Below are 22,184 nucleotides of genomic sequence, written 5' to 3'. Positions count from 1 at the left end.
CTATGGTAACCTTTGTTTCTCTTTCTTTGTCTCTCTGAGTCCAAGTGGAGTGTGTGCACTGAAGCCCTGCGAGCACACAGCCTCCAGTGCACAAGCCTTCTATCAGGTTACAATAGAGAGACCAACACCACTAACCTTTCATCTGGCTGTGCCTTATTGTATATTTATTATAATAGCATTATATGTATGTTAAAGTGGAACCTGCCAGTCAAGATCCGCAGTTGCCTATTCTGAATACAGCAGGAAGATACGTTGGTTAAGGGGAAAATGACAAAATTTTCACAGATATAGCAACACATCGGTGTTTGATCCAGAACACTTTACAGCTAATAAGAGCCGCTTATGGACAACTTTAGGAGCAATGTATCCGACTGTGTAAATTCTCAGTCATCCAGGTCATTGTATCCAAGGTAGTTTTCTCTGTCAACTGGACTGGGTTTCTTCTCTTGAAGACGTTTCGCCTTCTATCCAGAAGGCTTCTTCAGTTCTGAAATCGCTGGGGAGAGAGCTTGAAAATATATAGCCCCTATACAGCATGCAGATAGTCCACAGAGGCTATATATTTTCAAGCTCTCTCCCCAGCGATTTCAGAACTGAAGAAGCCTTCTGGATAGAAGGCGAAACGTCTTCAAGAGAAGAAACCCAGTCCAGTTGACAGAGAAAACTACCTTGGATACAATGTATCCGACATTCCAACAGTCATCCTGATGGTAAAATAACTGAACCACATGGAAAGAAAGAAAATGCGAAAGCTTGTGTAGAGCTCGACAGCAAGGGAGAAATGTCACCAGAAGGAACCCAGGAATGAGCGAGCTGGATTGATCTATTTTGCAACGGAAGATCCAGGAGCATTACCCTCAGAGGTGCGGCGCAAGCTAGCAGAGATGGCTGCACTTAAGAGCATGCCTAAGAAGGTTTATACTGACAACACTGCCTATCAGGTAGAGTTGTAACAACAAAAAAGGAATCTGCTGTGAAGGAGCAGGATCACGAAATGTTGCATAAACATAATCAGGACCAAATACCAGAAGGTTTAAGGTGGCAGATAAACACAAGGCATTCTAACCATTTGGAATATTAGTTTTGGGTGTAAGACACAAAAAGTGGGTGCATGAGCAGCTTGGCAGACATCTTTGTTTCTAGTTCATAATTATTTATTGTTATTCTGTGAGTGGGGAAAACAATATAAAATCCGATTTTTAATCACTTAAAAAAACCATTTCAGGTCATAGCCACAATCCACCACTAGAGGGCGAAATGCCATCAACCCAGATTTGAGGATAGAACGTAATAGAAAGGTCAGAATAAAAATAGGTATTCATTCAGACTTTATCAGATTTTATTTAAACATTTTCACAATCCAGTGTCTGATGTAAATGTGGCAGGGCGTGGCCTGCCCTCCGAACAGGTGCCATATGGAGGTAGTGCCTTAATTGGTGGTGGGGAGAAAAAGGTTCATATAAGGCACTGCCTCCAGCTGGCTTTAGTTGACTTCCCCCTTCGACGAAGGTGTAGCGTGGTTGCAGCTTATCTGGGCTGTTTGACCAACTGAACCTGTCCCAGAATGAGCATGCTGTCTGGCAGCGCCAAGTAAAAGCACGGCATGCTAACGCATATTTTATCTGGTTACGACGTAAAGTGCAACAGTGCTGGAACGTGTGCTTGCTACTTGTTGCAGAAGGTTGGTGCTTCCTCCCGCCATCCTTCCGTCCAGAGCGCTTTGCCGTAAGGGCGTGCGCGCTAGTTGGCACTGGGCAGGTAAGGCGCAGCAATGCGCGTCACTGACTCCACCACTCATTTAGTTGATAAATGGTAATGGGGCTGTTCTCGCTGCAGTTGGCTGCCGGCTGGTGTCAGTGGGTCGCGATGCCTCAGCGGGAACCCCTCATGGAGTAGACTACCTCGCGTACTGGACCCACTGCTGCTTTGGCTCCGTCCCGCTTTCGGGACTCTCCTGTTCGCTCTCGCGCTCTCTCTCTCGCCCCCCTTCGCTCGGGGGACGGCGCTGAGACGTAGTGGTGCCGCCGAGGCGACCACGGAGCTATTGCTTTCATTTTTAGACTCTGTTGGATCGCAATACCTCCCGTATGTAGCTGCCGATCCGCGTGTTCGTTGAATGAAGACTCCGAGAAGAAAAGTACCAATTTCGAAATGTATTTGACAATAGAACCAATTCCAGATACAAATATTACAGAGCTCCGGGCCAGTTCATAACCCTAGCAACAACAGTGTCAATTGCCAGGGCACGAAGTCTGACCACCTAACTATCCCTTGGCCCAGTCCTTTATAGTCACACACATGCAAATTCACAATGTCCATGCAATCCAATCCAGTTCCTCTGCTGGGGACCTCGTCCTCTTCTTCCAGCCTCCTTTGGTGTTGATACAGTCCTTCTTTTCCATTGCTTTCCCAGGTGGCCAGATCCCATTCTTCATGCAAATGTGATCATCATCAACCCCCCTGATATCCTGTTTACAATGAGTGTTTGGCACCCCCTGCCTGACTGGCTCCTGCCTGACTGGCTTCTAAGATAACAGTAGAACAAACAACAATCCTGCAAATGTCTCTGTTCTTTATTTCATTTGCTAATGAGTCTACCTTGCCTAACTTCTAAGAGAAGACAGAAACATATGGTGAAACACATAACAAGATAAAGACAATTCTCAACAATCCCCCTTTTGGCCTAGCCTAAGCTAGGCCAATACAAACAATTCATTGACAACTCCTCTTGATGTAATGAAGAATAATAGACGTTTAATCATGGTGCCATCGTCTTTAGATGTTCCTCGATCCGTCCAAGCGTTCTCTGTGAATTGCCTGCTGGGGTACATTGATTCCAGTAATACCAATGTTAGGGTTAAGGTGTTAGGGTGTTAGTAGGTTAGGGTTAACAAGTAATGTTCGCTCTGCAACTTCAAAGTGGCCCGTCCACCTGTGCTCTGACCACTTTTACTTGATGACTCTCAGAAGAACCCACTCAGCTGTGTGTGGAATTCCTGGATCCTTACTGACTGGTTACAGAGGTTGCCTGTTGGGAGAGAACTTAGAGATTCGTTTTTAGTTGAACAAAATAAAATCTACATTTCATAAAAGTGCTGGGCTGGCCTATGGATTGTAAATCTCTATTCTTAAAATGAGTTCCATTGTCAAATCTAATTTGTTTGGGGAAACCATGTGTCGGATTAATCAAAAATGTAATAACGCTTTTTGCCTCTTCTACTTTTACGGGAACCGCCTCTGGCCAGCCAGTGTATGCATCCACTGCGACCAAGAGGTATCGGAACCTATTGACCCTATCTAACATATCAGTGAAATCTATAATTTTCTTGCCCTGCCATGGGGCAACTGGAAACTTTCCCTCATGTGGTCGAATTGTTAATTTTACGTTAAAGCGTGTACATATTTAACCTTCTCTGATATAATTCATGGTTTCCCGCCGTGTGTCAGGCCGTGGGCCTCTTCCAGAACGGCATCTAACAGACCGGGCGGGAGAACAGGTCTGCCGTCTGGGATCCGCCAAATTCCTTCAACTTTCACAGCCCCCCTTTTCCTTCCAAACTGTGTTTTTTCATGTGGAGAAGCTTCTTCTTGATCACAACCTATTCTTTCCCTGTCGTATTGGAAGAATTTCCTGAACCGTTTTCTCTGCCATCAACAAACTGAAACTTGGTTTATAACCTGCTGCCTTCCTTGCTGCCTGATCTGCCGCCTCATTACCTTTTCCCTCTAAAGAGTTCTCCTTGCCGTGACCTTTGCATTTTATGACTGTGACCTCCGCTGGTTCCACGAGTGCCTGTGTCAGTTGCCTCATCTCTGCTTCATGTTTTATAGGTGTGTGTGTGTTATGTGTGGTGCAGTTAAAATCCTGTCCATCCTGGTCTGTCTAAGTGAGGTCATGGTGAATGCTGCTGAGCTGACCAGTGATACCACACTATGTGTTGTAAGTACCGTCAGAGCGTGACCCATCACTAAATGTGCTGTTTCTTGTAAAAAAATTTCTACCCCTGCCACATGCCTTACACATGGTGGCTGCCTGTTTTCAATGGGGTCCAGTATTATACTTGCATCCATTAATACTTTCCTGTCACCCCCTTTTTTCTGAAAGAGAACACCATTTGCTGTATGTTCTCCTTCAGAAACATCCAAAAAGAAAGTATCTTTATAATCTGGAACTGCCAAATGTGCAGCTGTGCTGAATGCCTGTTTAAGTACAATGAATGCTTTCTCTCCCTCAGTTGTCCATGTTAACCGGGCCGTCAAATTACGCATTCCCTGTTCATTCACCATTGCACGTAGGGGTGTAGACTTTTCTGAAAATGCAGGAATAAAATGTCTATTATAGCTTGCGAGACCCAGAAATGACAACATTTCCTTTACAGTCTCTTATACCAATCATTCTGTTCAGCAGTAAGGTCAACCTGTGCAGCCACACCTTCAGGCCCAACACACAAACACGTTGATGTAATCAACCAGAAATTTCCCTGTAACTTTTCTCTAAACGCATCCTGATAGACCTCATTATTTTCACGGTCGTAAAATAGGGTGACATGATAGGGATCAACTGGGGGGGCAAAAGGACTTAGCATCGACAACCAGGTGAGGTCTCTGCTCAAGTTCTCCCCCATAAATGTCGGCCCACACCCCCTGTTCTGGAGAGGGTGTCGGACTCATCAGCATTTGTCCCTTCACACCTTGGTGTGAAATACAGCAGTTCAGTTTCCGTCCATTAGGAAATTGCACCACAAGACCTTTGTCTCCACACAGAATTGCTGCTCCTGTCCTCACAAGGAGATCTCGTCCCAACAGGTTGATATGGCAATGCGGTGAAATCAAAAAAGGGTGCAACACAGTCTGTCGCAAAAGAGTCACTAATGGCACAGAAAACGGCAGTCTCTCCGGTCTCCCTGAGAACCCCACAAGCTCGATGGTGTCAGATGAGATCGGCTCCGGTGATAAATTCCATGAGATGGTGGAACACTGCCTGGTACCTCCGGGTAGTTGTGATATGGACAGTCCCTTTGCCAATGACCATACCCTTTGCAGGCATGACACTGATCTCGGCCTAAGTACCGCCTATCAAGCCGTATCCCTGCCCGCCGTGTCCACACATGCCTCCCCTTGGACTGACCCAATACGGGTTTATCGGAGCAAAATCTTGTTGCGGACATAACTGATCTGGCTGCACCTGCCGAGGAAACCGCTGAACCATCTGTTTCTCTTCCTTTTGTTTATCATTAAGCTTTTTCAGTGCTTCATCTAACTGTATTTTTAGGAGCTGTTCCTGCGCTGTCATCACCCCCTCTTTCTTTCCCTGTTGTTTAGCTTTATATATGTTAATGTGGTGAGAGAAATGTCTCTCCCAGACTTCCGCTGTGCTACCTGGGAGGTCAGGATTTCCTTCCATAGCTTATTTTACTGATATGGAAGTCCTAAAGTTATGGCCTGACGGAATAAAGTGGTGTGCAAATTATCTGAGCCAGGATGGCACCTTGTGGCACACATCCATTCCTCTAAAGTCTCCTAATGCCAGCTGCATGCACAATGCTCTGTGTTAAACTAAAAAGGCTGGACATCCACTTGCCGCCTCCCTCTGCGGGTGGGGGCATCTTATCCACTAAACAATTGATGTCTGTAATTGCAAATGGAACATATACCGGTTCCTGTCCTCCTCTTTTCTGTATCAGAGGGGCCTGGAACTGAAACGGGCCCCTTACTCCGCGTGTGTATTCGTATTTGACCCGCCTCCTGTCAATGGTTCACCTCTATACTCACACTCACTCTCTTCTTTATCACTGCCATAAATCAATTTTACCTTCTCCTCCCTGCAGTCAGCCCTGGCAAATCCTCCTGAGGGATCAACTCTTTTTACTTGTTTTATTTGATTGCTAGAAGTTTTAAAAATATCTAATGTAGATTTTTGACTATCCTGTTTTTTAAATGTAGTTTGTTGGGAGAGTTTAGAGCGAACCACCTGAGCTTCCTCTCTAAATTCATTGTTTCCTAACTTATCTCCAACCTCTTTCTGTCTCTGTTTGATCCTTCTAACCTGTCTCCAAAGTTCACACACTGTCTCACGTAAGTCCTGCAGTTCTTCATCTCTGTCCACATCTAACTGACCACTATTAATAGTCAAAACTGGCAATTGATATGGGGGTGGGGAAGAGGTAGTAGATAATGATGGGTAAAGAGTGGTGTTAAGCGTCAGTGCCTGGTTTGGATCTTTTAATAAAGGCTTCTCTACATTGGGCACTCGTGTGACCCCCCCAGATCTGCAATAGTGCACCGCTGCACATGCCACAGCCACAACATGTATCCTTCGACGCCTATCTTCTAACTCCTTACCCTGTTTTTGCCATGATTTTCCTGCTATAAACCCTAATTTTGGATTATCCAAATGATCTTGTAATCTAGTGTGAATTTCTGACTCCCACTTACACAATGCTTCAGCTAAATTAACCTTCACCTCTGGAGGGGGAAGTATCTTTTGCTTCTGAGCTTCCTTCCACAACTTTTTTATTGCATTCAATTCTCTTTTCCTGTCCTGTTCTTTCATGCCACTCACCACCTGATCAAGAGTCCACTTCCACTGTTCTTCCACAGACCGAGGATAGGGAGAACATTCTCCCTGATCCCAACACGCTTTACCACATTCCAGTTCCATCTTTAACTATGCTCCCAAGTGAGATTGAATGTGAATGACTCCAACGGTCAACTCAATGCCTCAGTGAAACAAGCTTCTAGATCAAACGTCTTTGATCCGGTTCCACTCTGGGGTTAATTCCCAAGGACAAAGAGCCTTTTAATTCACGTTCACTCTGTCACTTTTCCACCCACACAAAACACAAATCTCGGGGGTCGGGAGTGTCCGTCCCGTCGACTGCGCTCCGAGTCCCAACCCAAATCTTTTTAATATACAGTGCACTGTATACAGCAATACAGCACTGTACTAGCTCCGGTTTACTCTAACCGTCTATTCCCTGTTTTTCAACAGTACTTCCCTGTGTTTTACAACAACAGTACTTCCCTGCTTTTTCAACAGTACTTCCCTGTGTATTTCAACAGTACTTCCCTGTGTTTTTCAACAGTACTTCCCTGTATATTTCAACAGTACTTCCCTGTGTATTTCAACAGTACTTCCGGACTCTAACCGTAATTCCTGCAGTCAATATTTTTATATTTGTATCTGGAATTTATAACTAGGACACTTCAATTGACAGTGACGACAAATTTTTGGAATTGCCAATATGCAGAGCTTGATTAAACGGTGTCTGCTTACCTTTTTATAAGGGATCCCTTTGTCGTCAGTTGTCCTCCGAAGTGACCGTTGTTGAATTCTTTGCCTCAGATGACTTCTCTCTTCATCACGTCGGGGTCACCAAATTGTTGGATCGCAATACCTCCCGTATGTAGCTGCCGATCCGCGTGTTCGTTGAATGAAGACTTCGAGAAGAAAAGTACCAATTTCGAAATGTATTTGACAATAGAACCAATTCCAGATACAAATATTACAGAGCTCCGGGTTTTAATTGTTCTCTTTTCTTTGTGGACAGGTGCTGCGGGCCACGGCGGGGACCCAACCCCTGGTGGAGGGCGTTTTCCTCACCGCTCGTGTGTAGTTTTGCTTGCAGTAGCACGGGTGTTTTTAGTTTGGTTATCTCCCCTAATTGCGTTTTACCTGCCGGTGGGGCCCCAGCCCTGTCCACCCCCCTTTTGTTTGACTTTTGTACAGCCGAGTTATTTTGGTGTTGAGTTGGATTTAATAAAATTGTACTGCCTGACCCTCAATCCTGTCTCTGCCTCTGGAACCGAACCGTATCGGCGCGTGCCTGTTTCCGGTTAATTCCTGGGGTGAAATTCCCCAGGTGGCGTTGTCGTTGACCGTTCCACCTCTCTCCACCCCGCCACATAAAGTTATATCATCAGAATCATCCTTTGAGGTTCACAAGTGTCAGATGGTGAGTGGTCCACTCCCTGATCCTTGTGTCCTGTGTGTTGAAGTGCTCTTGAGCAAGAGCATGTTAGCACAATTCTACTTAGATGTTCCAAGAGCACCTTGTTTTATTTGTGTTTAATTCTCAATTATCCAGAATTGTTCTACTGTCCTAACCAAACCAGATTAAGACTTCTAATGTCCTAAAGTCCTTGCAGGCAACCTGATATCATGTCAGCGGTCGCCTCAGGCAAATCAAACATGAACAAAAGGCAAAGATGTTAACTCAAAGTAAATAAAGGCAAAACTTTTTAATTGTCTGCTCAGTGTGAAGATGTTCTATTGCTGCCTTTATGTTTGATCTTCACTCTTGTCGCCCTTTTGGTGATGACGACTGTCCGTGGAGACCTTGTAGATGTTCCAGACTGTTCTGACGCAAGAAACTGATTATACGTGATAAGAAAAAAAATCCAAATGCAACAGTGATTCCATGGAAAGAACACTTCCCAGTGAAGTGCAACACTTCAGATGAGGCAGAAAGTGTTAGTGCTAGTCTGCTAGTTCGCTTCAGGTTGGAAGTGATTTTGTTTAGATTTGTTGTTCACGTGCAGGTGCTCCACCCATCTACTTCCTGTTTTTGCTTTTTCCCTCCATTTTGTTGACGCATGAGACTCATTGGGTCTTGATTAGTTTGGTATTTAAACCAGTCTGCCTTTCTGCCTGATTGTGCCAGTAACTTACATGTGGGTCACCTAAGTCTTTGTAAGTGTGCAACCTCTGTTTTTTCCCTTGGGATTTTTGAGCGCTGTTTTTTGGAAAGTTATAATTGGAAAGATTTGTCTGCACATGTGTTTTTCTTCTACACCTGGTGTTTGCTGATTGATTGATGTCGATGACTTGTTGAAACCTTTAAGTTCTCGAGCTTTACTGCGTTGCCTGCTTATGGTAGCATCTAGTAGCATCCTGGGCCTCCAGGTTGTGCGGCACCACCGGAACCATCACAGCCAGGAAAGGAGTCCTGGTGCTGCACGTCTCCATGATGTTGTAGGCAGAACACCAGAGTCTTCTGTAGTTTCAGTGGTTTTATTTGGTGCTGAATTCTGGTTTTGAAGATCAAGTGACAGATGTTTGTTTTGATAGACAATTTTGTGATCGTACCCAGGAAAAAGGAACGTTGTTCTGTAAAAACATGACCAGCAGCAGCAAGAAATGGAGTAGCCTCTTCTTGCTACAACCCAGGTTATTGGTAGATATTCTGAAAGGAATCGAAGAGGCCAGATTTGTTGGGATTTCTGGTTTGTGTCTGTCTTTGGCCTGCAGGGTGTGGTGTTGAGCACAATTGGGTGCAGCTGGCACTGCAGGCAGGCGCACCTGTAGGCAATTTACATCTTGCTGCCTATTTAAGCAAGTTGTGCCTGCCTGTCAGTGCCGGGGTGTCTGTTTGTGTAGGGAGTGTGTTTGTTGGTCTAGTGTGGGAGCTTGGTTGGGCTCCTGTGCTCCCAGTTTTCCTGGAGGGCCGCTCCTGTTCTGTGTCTCCTGGAGGGCCGCTCCTGCTCCCCTTGCAGTCTAGGAGGACTGCCTCTGCCCTCAGTGTCTCGGGGCACTTTCGTGAGGCGAGCGTGTTGCGCCGGACTCCCGAGTCCTCGCCGGTCCAGGAGGACTGCAGCGTGTTGAGGACTCACCGGTGTTCCGAGTTCCTGGCAGTCCAGGGGGACTGCGTCTGGTTTGGGAACTCGCCGATGGACCTGGGACAGGCGGACGCTGCCTCCCGATCCCCCTGCGGTCCAGGAGGACTGTTTCTGTTAATGTGTGCTCCCCTTCCCTGTAAATAAAGCCTTTGACCTCCTCACCACTGTGTCCTGGTCTGCGTTCAGGTCCGCTACCACCATGTATCGTAACAAGATTAGACCCGGTGCTGAACCTGTATAAACAATCCCTTCATCTGATTTGGTAGCTCAAATCCAACCCATTTGTTGCTTCCATTCTGATCTTTAAAGCAACTTTCCACCCCCTGGTCCATGTGGATATGGGTTTTATTGAGAGAAACCAGTGGCTTCTACCTGATGTGGCTGCAAAGGAAACTATGTAAATGATTATTCAAATCCTCAACAGAAACTCTGGAGGATCTACAGACAAGCTGCAGGCATGTTGACATGAAGAAAGATGTGCATTGATCACAACTTTATCCCCTTTCAATAACTGTAATCTCAAAACTTTTACATTGGAACAGGCAGAAATCTTTAAATAAGATAACCTCCCATCCCCAGAACCCAGAATGGACTCCCTAACAGGCCTATTAATGAAACCACACACAGATTTTAAAATGACAATGTCTTAAAAATCAATAAAAATATAAATAAAGTGAAGATGTTCAAAGGTCAGTATTGTGCGCATGAAAGAACCTTTGCGCTTGTGGAGAATAAACTAGCGGGCAGTGAAGATGGTGAGTGGAGTGCAATTTTCTACCCCAAAAACATGGCAAAAAGAAGACAGTAAATTTATCATTTTCAAAGTGAATGGGAGGAAGAGTAATTTTTTACTACTGTGAAAGGAAGGTGCGTATGTTGCATTTGTGGGGCGACTGTGATGACAGCGAAGCAGCACAATGTGGAGCGACGCTTCACTACGCGTCATGAAAGCTACAATGCTACAATGCTAACTACCCACAGGCTCGTTTGGTACAGTTAGCATGCACAGGAGAAGCTGGTGTTGGTGACGTTTTGTGTTAATGGGCAAGATGTCCTTTAGTTTGACATATTTGATGCACAATTCTTTAATTAATTGAACTATGAAACAGTATGAGGGACAAAGGATTATGTTTGGACTACATTTCTTGCATGAAATCCATTTTTTTTTAATGCAAAAATTACTCGTTGGTTCACCATCGGACACTTTTATTGGCCAAAAAAAAAAGCATGTAGGTGTGCACGTGCAGTAATGGCACACTTACAGGCGTATTAATGAAACCCCACACATACACTTCTGTCAAAAATGTGAAGTCATATATTCAGAAGATAACTCACCATTTCTACAAGGCAGTTTTATCACTTATGAGAAAAACAATCCCAGGTTTATTTATTCATGAACATTTACCGGAACATCAGAAAAGCGTGAATACCCTCCACCCCCAAATTAATGATTTTGGCATTGTGCTAATACAACAGCTGAGGCTTCTTTATTTCCCATCCAGTGATGCCCATCACTACACTGTGGAGCAGCCAGTCCAGGATCACCATGGTTTTGATGGTCAGTAAGAGTAGGAAGTCCAGGTTGCTGTGCTTCACATCCTCCCGTTTAATCTCCTTCTGGACCTGTTCAACTTCATTCTCTCTGGTGATGCCTAGCATAAAGAAAGGAGGCACCTCCTCCCTTTATGCTTGTTTTAGTTGCGCTATGTCTAAGCCTCTAAGATTTGCAGAGCAACTTGAACAATGAAACCCGGAAAAGGAGTCCTAGACTTGGATACCTCCGCATAATCCATGATAAAACAGTAGTTGTTTGGTTTTCTCATCCAGTTCACAGTAAACTGGGTGATGCTGCAGGCCAAACACCAGAGTCTTCTGTAGTTTCACTGGTTTTATTTGGTGCTGAATTCTGGTTGTAACAATCAGGCGACAGATGTTTGTTTTGGTGGACCATTTTGTGATTAGACCCAGAAAAAATGTTCTGCAGTGACCACAGGGAGACTGCGATCCCAAACGTGATCAGCAGCACAAAAAGAAACAGCCTCTTCTTGTTCAAACTCAGGATACTGTCACATATTTTGAAAGGAATCAGAGAGGTCAGATTAGACCCGGTGCTGAACCTGCAAAAATTTTTTTTTTAATTTTTTACATGAAATGATGTTTATTTTATGGTGAATTCATCAATTCCAGTAAAAAAAAAAAAAAAAAAAAAAGAGAGGAGAGGAGAGGCAGCACACTTACAGGCCTCTTTGTTAAACTCTGTGTCTACAGTATAGTGCAGTTTTAGAATTTCTGAACAATCCCAGATTTCATTGATCTCTTCTATAAATTAAATAAATAATTTCCTGATGATGCTAACAAGGTGGTTCAGGCTTCTTTAGGTCCGTCCAGTATTTGATCAACTCCTCTGAAGTCCCAAGAATGTAGGTGATGATTCTGGAGTATTCACAGCGGTCATAGCGGGTGTTGTAGGCCCGGAACTGGGAGGGATCCGGAGGCGATGTGAGCGCAATTCCCAGCTTTCTCATGCACATTCCAATGTAAGCATCTTCGATGTTAAAGGGCTTGATTGATTTAGATGTTTCCACCAATCTTCCTGGAAGATCATTCGAGAAGACGTATCCCATTCCCAGAGTGTAGGGCGGGTATGTGGACTCAGGGAACAGCTCCTCTGGGACGTACCATTTAGAACCATGGGAACGCACAACTGGCCTGTCTATCATAAGCATCCCCGTCAGGTAGTCCCCCTTCGGGATGTCTGGCTTTTTCAGCATGATCACTAAATTGTCAATGTTCAGAAACATGTCTGAGTCAATCTTCATGCTGTAGGCTGCTGTGGAGCAGTATGTGGCCAGCCAGTCCATGATCACCATGGTTTTGATGGTCAGGTTGAGGTAAGAGTCCAGGAAGTTACTCTGGATCAAATCGCCGTGCTTGAGATTCTCCTGCTTGATCCTGTCCTGGACCTGTTCAGCGTCGTCTCCTGCGGTAATTCCCAGCATGAAGAGAGTCAGCACCTCCTCCCCCTGAACCACGCTCTGATTACCCCACGTCTGCCTGATGGCATCCCGGGCCTCAAGGTTGTGCGGCGCCACTGGAACCATCAGAACCAGGAAAGGAGTCCTGGTCTTGCACGCCTCTGCGTTATCCATGATAAAGCGGTGGTTGCGTGGGTAAGCCAGATGGTATTCTGTTGAATTGGGAGGAGCAGTCAGTGGCTCAGAAGATGGTGCTGTTGACCTCTCAATCAGTGTGAGGTTTGTTGGCTGAGCAGCAGCCTGTTGGTGCTGTGCAGTGTCACTCCTGTTGAAAAACCTCTGGTAGTGTTTATGAAGTAAGAGTAGACTGTTTGGCCCCTGAGGCCCTCTGGACACCACATAGCAGAAGATGGTAAGCAACAGACACAGCAGGAGCAGGATCGTGAAGCAGTGTTTAAAAATAGGCTTCGACCTTTGAAAAGCCATCTTCATCTGAAAAAAACAAGACAAAACTGGTAAGAACCCGTGGTAGCAGCTGATGGAATCTTTCTGCTATAACAAGTTTGTCATGCTCCTGCTTTGGAGAAAAAACACTGATTAAACAAAAAAAAAGGTGTGTGAAGGTCACACCTTCACGGGCATTTGAAGAGAAATTATGAATAATTACCATGCAAAGGTAACAAGACGGGATATTTTAGACGTAGAAAGACTTGCGACTTCTCTGGAATGGTTTTATTAGAAACCAGGCATCTACATGCATTTTGCCATCGAACTAATGCAGGAATTCAGTTTTCTTGCACACTGTAAAAAATGTCCGTGAAATAAACAACGATTTTCTGTAAAATCATGACAGAAATGATCCGTAAATAGAAAAACAATCAAAAGGTGTATATTTTATCTTATTATTTAGTAAAGCTCCAAACTATTTGAAACTGTTAATTTAACATATAAAATGTGTTGAAATAATCATATATTCTTGATGTTTATACATATGTATGACGTAGCATAAAAAACATTGTGATACAGTTGAAATAACTTCATTTCAGTGTTAAAATAAAGTCTTTGTTAAAAAAAAATACCTATTTTAAACCATAGAAATTTCCATTAATAAAAATGGTGCAAAGCCTTTAAATGGCATCATTGCTGAGGCAGAAATTATGCAATATGCAATGTATTTTAAAACCTTTAAAAAGTAAGACAAAAGACAGTATAAAAATATTGCTAAACTTATTTGGCATCTTTATGTGGCCAGAATGTCTACCAAAAATAGGGAAGCTAGTCTGATATATCACATTCTCTGATGATCCCAATGGTCCACAGGGCCATTTCAATATCATCAATAACCATTGTCACCATTGTCCAAGCACTGAAGGTCTGGCATCCACCTCTGTATGTTAGCTCACAATATCCTAGTTAATTTAGTATTTAATTGGTTATAATATCATTATAAATGTCTGACTGCATTGAGACCAGTGTGCAGATTTACAATAGTTAACTATTCAGCCTCAGAAAAATTTCAAAGGTGACCAGATCATTTCCAGTCCACGCGCTGCCCAGCACTTTATTTCTGTTCTTTAATTGGATCACGGACGACCAATCAACTGCGTGCACGCGATTCCCCGTTGACCGCCATCTGAAGCCAGGTACGGATGAGCACCACCAGCAGTCAAGTTGACCAGAGCAGGCAAGATTTACAGATCAGGTAAGCTTTCTAATTCTAATTTTCTCTATGGTACGCTATAACTATCCCCCAGTTTTTAGTTGGTCAGTTTTGGCTACCTTGTTGGTCGCTGTTTGGAGCTAGCGCGTTAGCTTCGTGTTAGCATTAGCTAGCGCTGAAGTAATTCGTTGCAAGTACGTTATTGAAAATTTCGCTTGTTTAAAACTTGTTTTAAGCGATTTCTGACGAAAATGTTAACATGTTAATTTTGCAGTAAAATGTTACAGAGTTTGAGGGGTTATGTGCTGCACTGTAAAATCCACAGGAATGAACCGCGCCCATTTCTCAAATGTGTTGGCGCCGACTGCAAGCGGACATTTTGTACTTATGTTTTATGTTTATTATGTTCAAAGGTCACTACTATCGTGCTCATAACGTCCCGTCATCCCGTTACTGCAGGGGCTGTACTTACAAATTTTAAGTGTGGTATTTCGATGTGTGGATGCAAATATTACACAGTCAAAGAACTTAGTGTCCACTTAAAATCACATATTGCAGAGGGGCGACCTGTGGCATGCCCAGTAATAGGTTGCAGTAATCACTTTACTGTGAAGTCATCCTTTAATGCTCACATGTCCAGGAAACACCAAGCATGTTCAGCGTGTAATATAAGTGTGTGTGTGTATAAGCTGTGTATTTTGTAATGGATACACAGAAAGCTAACTGTCATCCTGAATGTCACCTGTACTCAGTGGCAAAAAGGACTACATGGTTGGAATGTCTGGAAATCTGTGACCTTGTAGATTTTTATCCCTTATCTTCATACATTGTTGTTAATTTTGTAGTCTTGTTACTTTGTGTGTTCACAGGTGAGACTCCTGAAACAAGTAGCTCGTCTGCTGTTGCTTCTCCAGAACCTCCATTATTCCCAGAGTCTATTTCACCCAGAAGTTCATCTTTAACTTCTTCCAACTATGGCCAAAGCCCCGATATAGATTGGGTGGACAGCTTTGAGATACCATGGCATAAGCTTCCAGAACAACTAACACAATCACTGGAGCGAGGAAAACGTCCAACCCCGGGTATGAGAAGAGAGATGATCCGAATTGTGGTTGCGGAGATGATGCAAAAACACTCTTTGATAACTAAAAGGTCTACTACAGAAGTTGCCAAGAAGATGTTGGCAAAATATCCAAAGTCTTTGCAAGACATAATAGAGGGAGATGTGATCGGGCCAGGGTACCATTCTCTCGTCAAACAGCTTCAAAATAGAGTTGAAAATGTGAGGCGAGCTACAGCTCCAAAAATAAGAAAACAGAAGCATTTCACTGATGAGTCTGACACAGATGAAGTTTCTCCAGAAAAAAGGGCAGCAATCCAAGACACCTATGGCTGTATTAAATGGGATTTAAAATTTCTGCCCCTTGGAGGGACCACAGAGAGCCAGCTTCAACAAAAGAAAAAACTGAAGATGATGTCCCTGCAAACTGATGCAAATCCAGAGGAGGTGAAACTTCTAATGAAACAGACTTTCTACACTCAACGGAAACAAGTCAATCGGGGGGAAAATATCAAGCACCTCCTTGGAGAGTGGCCATATTTGTTTGATGAGCTTGGTATGGCAGTCCATTTTGAGGAGCTTACCGGAGTTCAGCTAAAAGCAGTTTTCTTACGGAATCATGACGTAAAGGGAAACCGACTCCTGGACTACATGAAAACAGTTTGTGTAAATAAGAGTGGCAAGTTCCTTCAGGCTGTAACCAAGTATCAAATAATGAGAGGAGACCAAAGTGGTTGCTCTCAAGACCTTGTGGACATGGTGTTGCTGCTGTTAGCTTACTTCAATGAGAAGGAAGACGCCATCTTCTGCTATGTGGAGGACACATGCCTCGCAGGGGAAATTCACATGGACCAAGTGCCTTTGACTCCTACCATTATTGTGTGCGGTAAGTAAACTCACCTTTTCTGTATCATTTCCTTTGTCTTTTCTATTTTGATAGATTGCTCTTTTACTATGATGTTACTGTAATTTTCATAGGATCGTCCTGCTATTCTGCAAAACGATACATGCTTAGTGTGGATCGAAACATCGTGAAGGACAACATCCCCTCCTTTGCTTCTGCCCTATGCCTGATGTTTGGGAGCTTTTATTGTTTCAATATTCACTACCCATCAGAGCTGGCATCAACCCTGGAGTTTCTGCAGAGGTGCGTGTTTTTGGCTCTGATGAGGCTTATTTGATATTTGAACTTACAGGGATAACAATTCACAGAAACAATAAGTTTCACATATTTTGTTTGTAGTGTAGTCAACTATCTTTCCTCTGTTCCACAGGTGTTTTTTCTCCATCAACCCTGAGAAGGGGACAAAGGTTGAGAAGTCAAAAAAAATCCAGGCTTCATGTGAACCCCAGAGTCCTGACGTTGATTCAGGACCTATCAGATCATGAGTGGCGTGAGGCGTGACTGTTGACCAAGTAATCAGTATCAATATAATGGGAATTGTTTTGTTTTTTTCTGTGCAGATTTTAGACCAGTTCTATGTAGTTTTTCTAAAGCCTAGATTTTGTTAAGATAAGTAATTTGTTTTGTGTTTCAATATAGTTTAGTTGAAGCATATGTTGCTATTTGATTGAAAATGCTGAAACTGTTAAATACACCCATTTCTGGTAAAAGTATAAAAATTTTGAGTTCATTATAACCAATGTATAAAAATCTGAATAAATTGTAAAAACGTACATAATGTCCTGTCATTTTAACAGAAAAAATAACAGCTGTTTACCAGAATAATTTTGTAAAATATACAATACAAAACTAAATATAATAAAAAATACTGTAAATGTAAGAGCAAAATACAATTAATACACACGAATATTACAGCTAAAATGTGTACATTATATTTACTTTTTCTGCAATTTTAACAGAATGATCCAGTTTATATATTAATCATTTCAGTACAATTCACGTGTAGTTAATGTTGATTCTAAATTGAATCCCTGTAAAATTAACAGAATTCAGCATCATTGTACTTAAAAAAAAATCATTAAAATTTACACCTACCATAATTATACATTGAATATTGGTATGATTTACCAGTTGATCTGTAAAGTGGTTTACATTAGTACTGTATTTTTACAGAACATTTCTGGTAACCACAGCTGCCAGCGTTTTACCGTAAAAACAACGGGATTTTTTTTACACTGCATGCATGAAACACACTTCCTGCTTTTGTGGAATGTTTTCCCAGATTGCTCCCAGAACACACGCACAAGCAACAGGAGACAGGAATAAAGGCAGTGTTAAGACACTGTCAAAGATGAAACACCTTCAAAACGAAACCACGCTGGGGGACCACCCTCCAAGTGAAGGGATGAATCTTTTTTCTAAGTAGTATTTTTACAAATTTGCTCTTAAATGTCGGTTTTACCCACTTTGTGTGTGTGCCTGCATCCAGTATGAATTATATCAACCACATTTCCACCATGTGAATGTCCACAGTGAATTTCCACGAAGGGCGTAATAGCCTAATGTATACGGTTGCCATGGCAAATGAATAAAAATTGTATTTGCTATACTCTTCCTTTTGAAGCTTATACAATTGTCAGTGGTTCAGTCACTTTATCTGTAAAGCTGTTTGAGGCGGAGATTAAACGGTTACTGTGGAATTGTAGTCATTGTCTGGCTGTTGATTAGAATTCTTATTCTATAGGCAGGGAAACGTGTCACATCAACCCCAACAAGAATCCTGTTGAAGTCAGAAAGTGCAGTCTGGCACTGCATTTCAAGGTCTCGGTGTGTTCCAACAAACTGCTGAGAAAACGGCCTGAACTAGATCACCCCAGAAAAACAACAAGTGTGTCTCTGCTGTTAAGATCCCTCCAGAATCACTATAAGGATCAACTGTACCGTTACTTTAAATATTTGGGTATAGAATAATTAAATCTTCTAATATATAACTCGTATTTTTATTTGCTGTAGGCATATTTTATCAGTGTTTAATGTAATAAAATAGAAGGAAATGGACAAAAGTTAATAATTAAGAGGTTTGTTCATTTACCTAGGAGGAAGTGCTTCCATTGATTCTATTTGTGCCGAACATATTTGAAAAATCCAATTCATATCTGGCTTTTACAGCCGGATGACTAAGGTTTGCGAGAAGTTTGGGAAAAGAAGTAATATTTTTGGTAACCTAAGATGGTAACCTGATCATCGTGACCGCACACGTCATGCCAAAAAAGATGTATGCCCAGATTAAAAAAATTAAACCTTTTTAGTAATATTTTCCTGTCATTGAATCTATGTATGATCTGACTAAACTCTAAACTATTTCTTGTCGTTGTTTTAGTCATTCTATCGGGTCAACGCGCCTCTGTGGGTAATGAGACCACGTCCTGGCTTTTTTACTTCCGAGTTGCCGCAATCTTGTAAAACTATGTCATTACTCTAACCTGCTTTGAAATAAATATATTTCTCATGTCCTACAAGTGAAATAATTCCTATTAGGTTTGCCGTTATATCTTTTAATCTATCCTCATGTTGTTTTGATCTTCAACGAGTTGGAAAATCCGCGGTCACGTGAACATTTCGGACTTTAATTTCAACGAAATTTAGTTTCAATTATGTTTAATAACGGAGTCTTACCATCCGATTGACATGCCCGAACCGTTACTCTTCGTCTCCGGCTCCTTATCTTCACGCCGCAAAGATCAGATGGATCAGAATTGATCAGATGGAGGATCTGATCAAATAGGGATTCCAACTCATGGACTTTCGCGCAAACTGAGTCACACTGAGATCCGCTTTACTGATATCCTGGAGCATATAGGGAGGAGAGAGATTGCCCCACACCCTACGACAAAAGAAGTCCTTCCAAATTAAAGCCACGTATCTTCTTCGCCTCCCACCACAATTTAAGCATAATCTGAGAATTTACCGCCCGCCTGCCTGGCTGGCACCACAGAGGGGCGCGGATTTTTTGCTCATTCTCAGGCAAAAATGTGTCACTGAACTTGTGGAAGCCATTATTATACTTTAAAAAGTGTGATTTTGTCGCGTGAAATTTTCCAACTTTGTGAGGCCCCAGGCCCTGCGAGACCCGTTTGTCCAATATACTGTTACGGGCGGCCATGCGCGCTGTCTCACTTTTAAAGTAACTAATTACATTGGGGTGTAATAACTAGGAAGACTGGACGAACTGGTCCAGTCTGGTCTGAAATCAAACACCATGAAACTCGAGTTTGAAACATCATCACGTCCTGCAAACCTCTTAAACAAAGGCTTTCGGCTGCTCAGATACTGGGAGAACATATGTCTAGGAGCGGTTTACCTGCGCTCTTCTGTGTTCTGGTTCCTCCCACTCCTCGGGCGCCGATCCCTGGTGGTCGGTTGTCATGGCGTCCATCCTGACATCAAACCACCTCTCCAAAAGCACCAGCAGCTCTCCATTGTGACGCAGCATAATTGTCCCACCTTGCAATTCCTTTGAGTTTTAGCATGAGCAGAAATTAGCACCTTCGGAAACCTTACAACAAAATTCAGCTCTCCACTCCTTGAATTTTGTTGCGCATAACATCTGTACAGTGGTCTTTAAATGTAACTTAAACTTGCATTGTTTGTGGAAAGAGTGTCCTGCTGACAAGGCTGTGTTTTTACCCTGAGGACACCCGGTGCACAAAACAAATAGACTGCAAACCTGCAGGGAAACATTAGTCCAGCTGTTCCATTTCTCAAAGTATATTATTAACATTTATAACCTTTGTCAGAGCTCCCTCCAACGTTTACCTCCTGCCCTCACTCTATCTGTCAGCCACTCCCACCTCATCAGGACAACTCCACTCACCTGTCAGCTCAGCTGCAGCTCATCCCAATTATGTCAACATATAAGCCTCTCCTGTGCTCTGCTCCTAGACAGATTGTTCTTCAGCTTCAATGCGAGACTTTCCAGTATTTTTGTGACCGGTGTATGTCTGCATTGTGTTATTTTTGTGGTTGTGGTGTGTAGAGTAGCCACGGGACACAGCTGAACTTTTGGAGGCACTCTCCGTTTAATCTGGTCAAAATAAAACAGCAAAATTAACATGTGCCGCTATTTGCTGATCCAGCCCAAACTACAGAGAAGACAACATGGAGTTAGCACCATCGCACCTGTTCACATCAATAAAACACGACATCGGAGCAACATCAGAGCTCAATATAAACTTGAATAGAACTGTAGTGTTATAAGAGTGACAAATTAAGACAAAATAATAACAAAAAGACACTTAAAACAAAGGATTACAAAAGATGACTGACCTCTTCCCAACACGAGAATTGCAAAAGGGCAGAGGAAGTCATGACCCTCGAATTTATACAGGTGCACCAAGGGGGACACACGAAGAAGAAATAAAATACAGAAGAAGTGACTGGAGGACCGAGACAGCACAGTAAAACAAACACCAGGTATGTTCAACAATAATAAACAAAAGAACAATTTTGTGTAATTATAATACAATATTATATGTACCTGTTACATTTTTTCCTGCCAGATTTCCTGTTACCGACCCTGCCTCACCTCGCCTCGCCTCTTCCCCGGAAAACCTACCTGCTTTCTGTCTCCAGCTATAATCTGCTTCCCTGGCTTCGGCTCCTCTGCCTGGCCTTGACTCGTCTGCCGCTCGCCCCTCATCAGTACCTCTTCCTTGCTGCCTGACTCTGGACCCTTCCCCTTGGCCGTTCCCTTCCCCTAATCCTAAACCCAGAGACTCATTTTGGGGCCACTGATCTGAAGAAAAGACTGTTTCCTGAAATCGCCGATCACATCAGAGTTTGCTACTGTTTTTGCTGTTATCAAATAAAGACTTTGCCAATTGATCCTGAGCTCAAGTGTACTGCTATTGGGTCCATATCTTGATGTCTGTGAAAACCCGCAAACCTGTTAAATCTGGATTAATAACCCCGACGACTCTCTAACCATGTGTGTTTGACAACTTTGATTTCGGTGTCATTCTTTATCCATTATTTTCCTGGTCTCACTCAGGTGCATGTTTCAACTGGACATTTGTACTTTAAGGTCCATATTCTTTGACAAGATCCTTACTCGGGTCACCCTACAGTTAAGAATCAAAGCAAACTACAAATCGAAGGTTTGTTCTTCCCTCCCTGTATGCTTGCATGTTGACAGGCTGAGAGGAGGTAGAGCGCCTGACCACATGGTGCGCTAACAATAACTTGGTCCTCAACACCAGCAAGACCAAGGAGCGGTGTCCCTGTTGAACTCCTGCTGACCCTTACACACTCCACACCTCACTACACTACAGCAGTTTACACAACAACTCACTAGCTTAGTAACCAATTTGCACATCTCCTTTATCTTATGTAAATAGCTAAATAGCTCCTGCACTTATAGTCCAAGGCATTTAATGTAAACACCATCTGTAAAATAAACGATTGTAAAATAACCGCCATACTGTATTTATTAAGTTATTATCCTCACTTGCTGCTTCTTTTGCACTTCTGGTTAGATGCTAAACTGCATTTTGTTGCTCTGTACCTGTACATGTGCAATAACAATAAAGTTGAATCTAATCTAATCTTTAGTCTTTGCGTGAAAAAGAAGGTCCTAATCTTTCTCCACACACCTCAAACACCTTGCAATAAAGCTTGTCAGTCTTCCATCAGGTCATTATGGCTCTGCAGAGTTTGGTGAACCAGCATTCCTCACATGCTTTTACCAGTTTTTCAGAAGTGCTGACCTTTGTCCCCCTGCAAAAACACACCGGGAACAGGTCCTGTTTGACAACAGCTGTTGGAGGAGGGCCCTGGAAGGAATAGCCATTGTTGAGAATTGTCTATCTTGTTATGTGTTTCACCATATGTTTCTGTCTTCTCTTAGAAGTTAGGCAAGGTAGACTCATTGGTAAATGTAATAAAAACAGAGACATTCCATTTGCAGGA

General features: G+C 42.9%; 1 protein-coding gene and 1 long non-coding RNA gene across 5 annotated transcripts; one reads left to right on the top strand and one right to left on the bottom strand.

Moving 5' to 3' along the window:
* Window positions 1-11,791: 11,791 nt before the first annotated feature.
* On the bottom strand, window positions 11,792-20,074 carry LOC130526865 (beta-1,3-galactosyltransferase 1-like). 4 transcript variants are annotated; one of them, XM_057034856.1, is made up of 4 exons: window positions 20,006-20,074; window positions 19,860-19,944; window positions 19,579-19,731; window positions 11,793-13,085 (listed from the first exon to the last, which is right to left on the bottom strand). In XM_057034856.1, the coding sequence occupies exons 3-4, from the start codon at window positions 19,708-19,710 to the stop codon at window positions 11,970-11,972; spliced, it is 1,248 nt and encodes a 415-aa protein (XP_056890836.1). In that variant the 5' UTR covers window positions 19,711-19,731; window positions 19,860-19,944; window positions 20,006-20,074; the 3' UTR covers window positions 11,793-11,969. The 4 variants fall into 4 exon arrangements, with proteins under 4 accessions (XP_056890837.1, XP_056890836.1, XP_056890839.1 ...); XM_057034857.1 differs by having other exon boundaries at window positions 11,792-13,085; window positions 19,579-19,944; window positions 20,006-20,041; XM_057034859.1 differs by lacking the exons at window positions 19,860-19,944; window positions 20,006-20,074 and adding an exon at window positions 18,894-18,990 and having other exon boundaries at window positions 11,794-13,085; window positions 19,579-19,594.
* LOC130526935 (uncharacterized) lies at window positions 20,075-21,820 on the top strand. The gene is made up of 2 exons (XR_008950900.1): window positions 20,075-20,690; window positions 20,777-21,820. It is a non-coding gene; the product is annotated as an uncharacterized LOC130526935 (long non-coding RNA).
* The last annotated feature ends 364 nt before the right edge of the window (window positions 21,821-22,184 follow it).

The sequence above is a fragment of the Takifugu flavidus genome, chromosome 6 (assembly GCF_003711565.1).
Source record: "Takifugu flavidus isolate HTHZ2018 chromosome 6, ASM371156v2, whole genome shotgun sequence".
Classification (NCBI taxonomy): Eukaryota; Metazoa; Chordata; class Actinopteri; order Tetraodontiformes; family Tetraodontidae; genus Takifugu; species Takifugu flavidus.
Note: the sequence above shows the minus strand (reverse complement) of the source record. Positions and strands in the feature narration are given on the sequence as shown.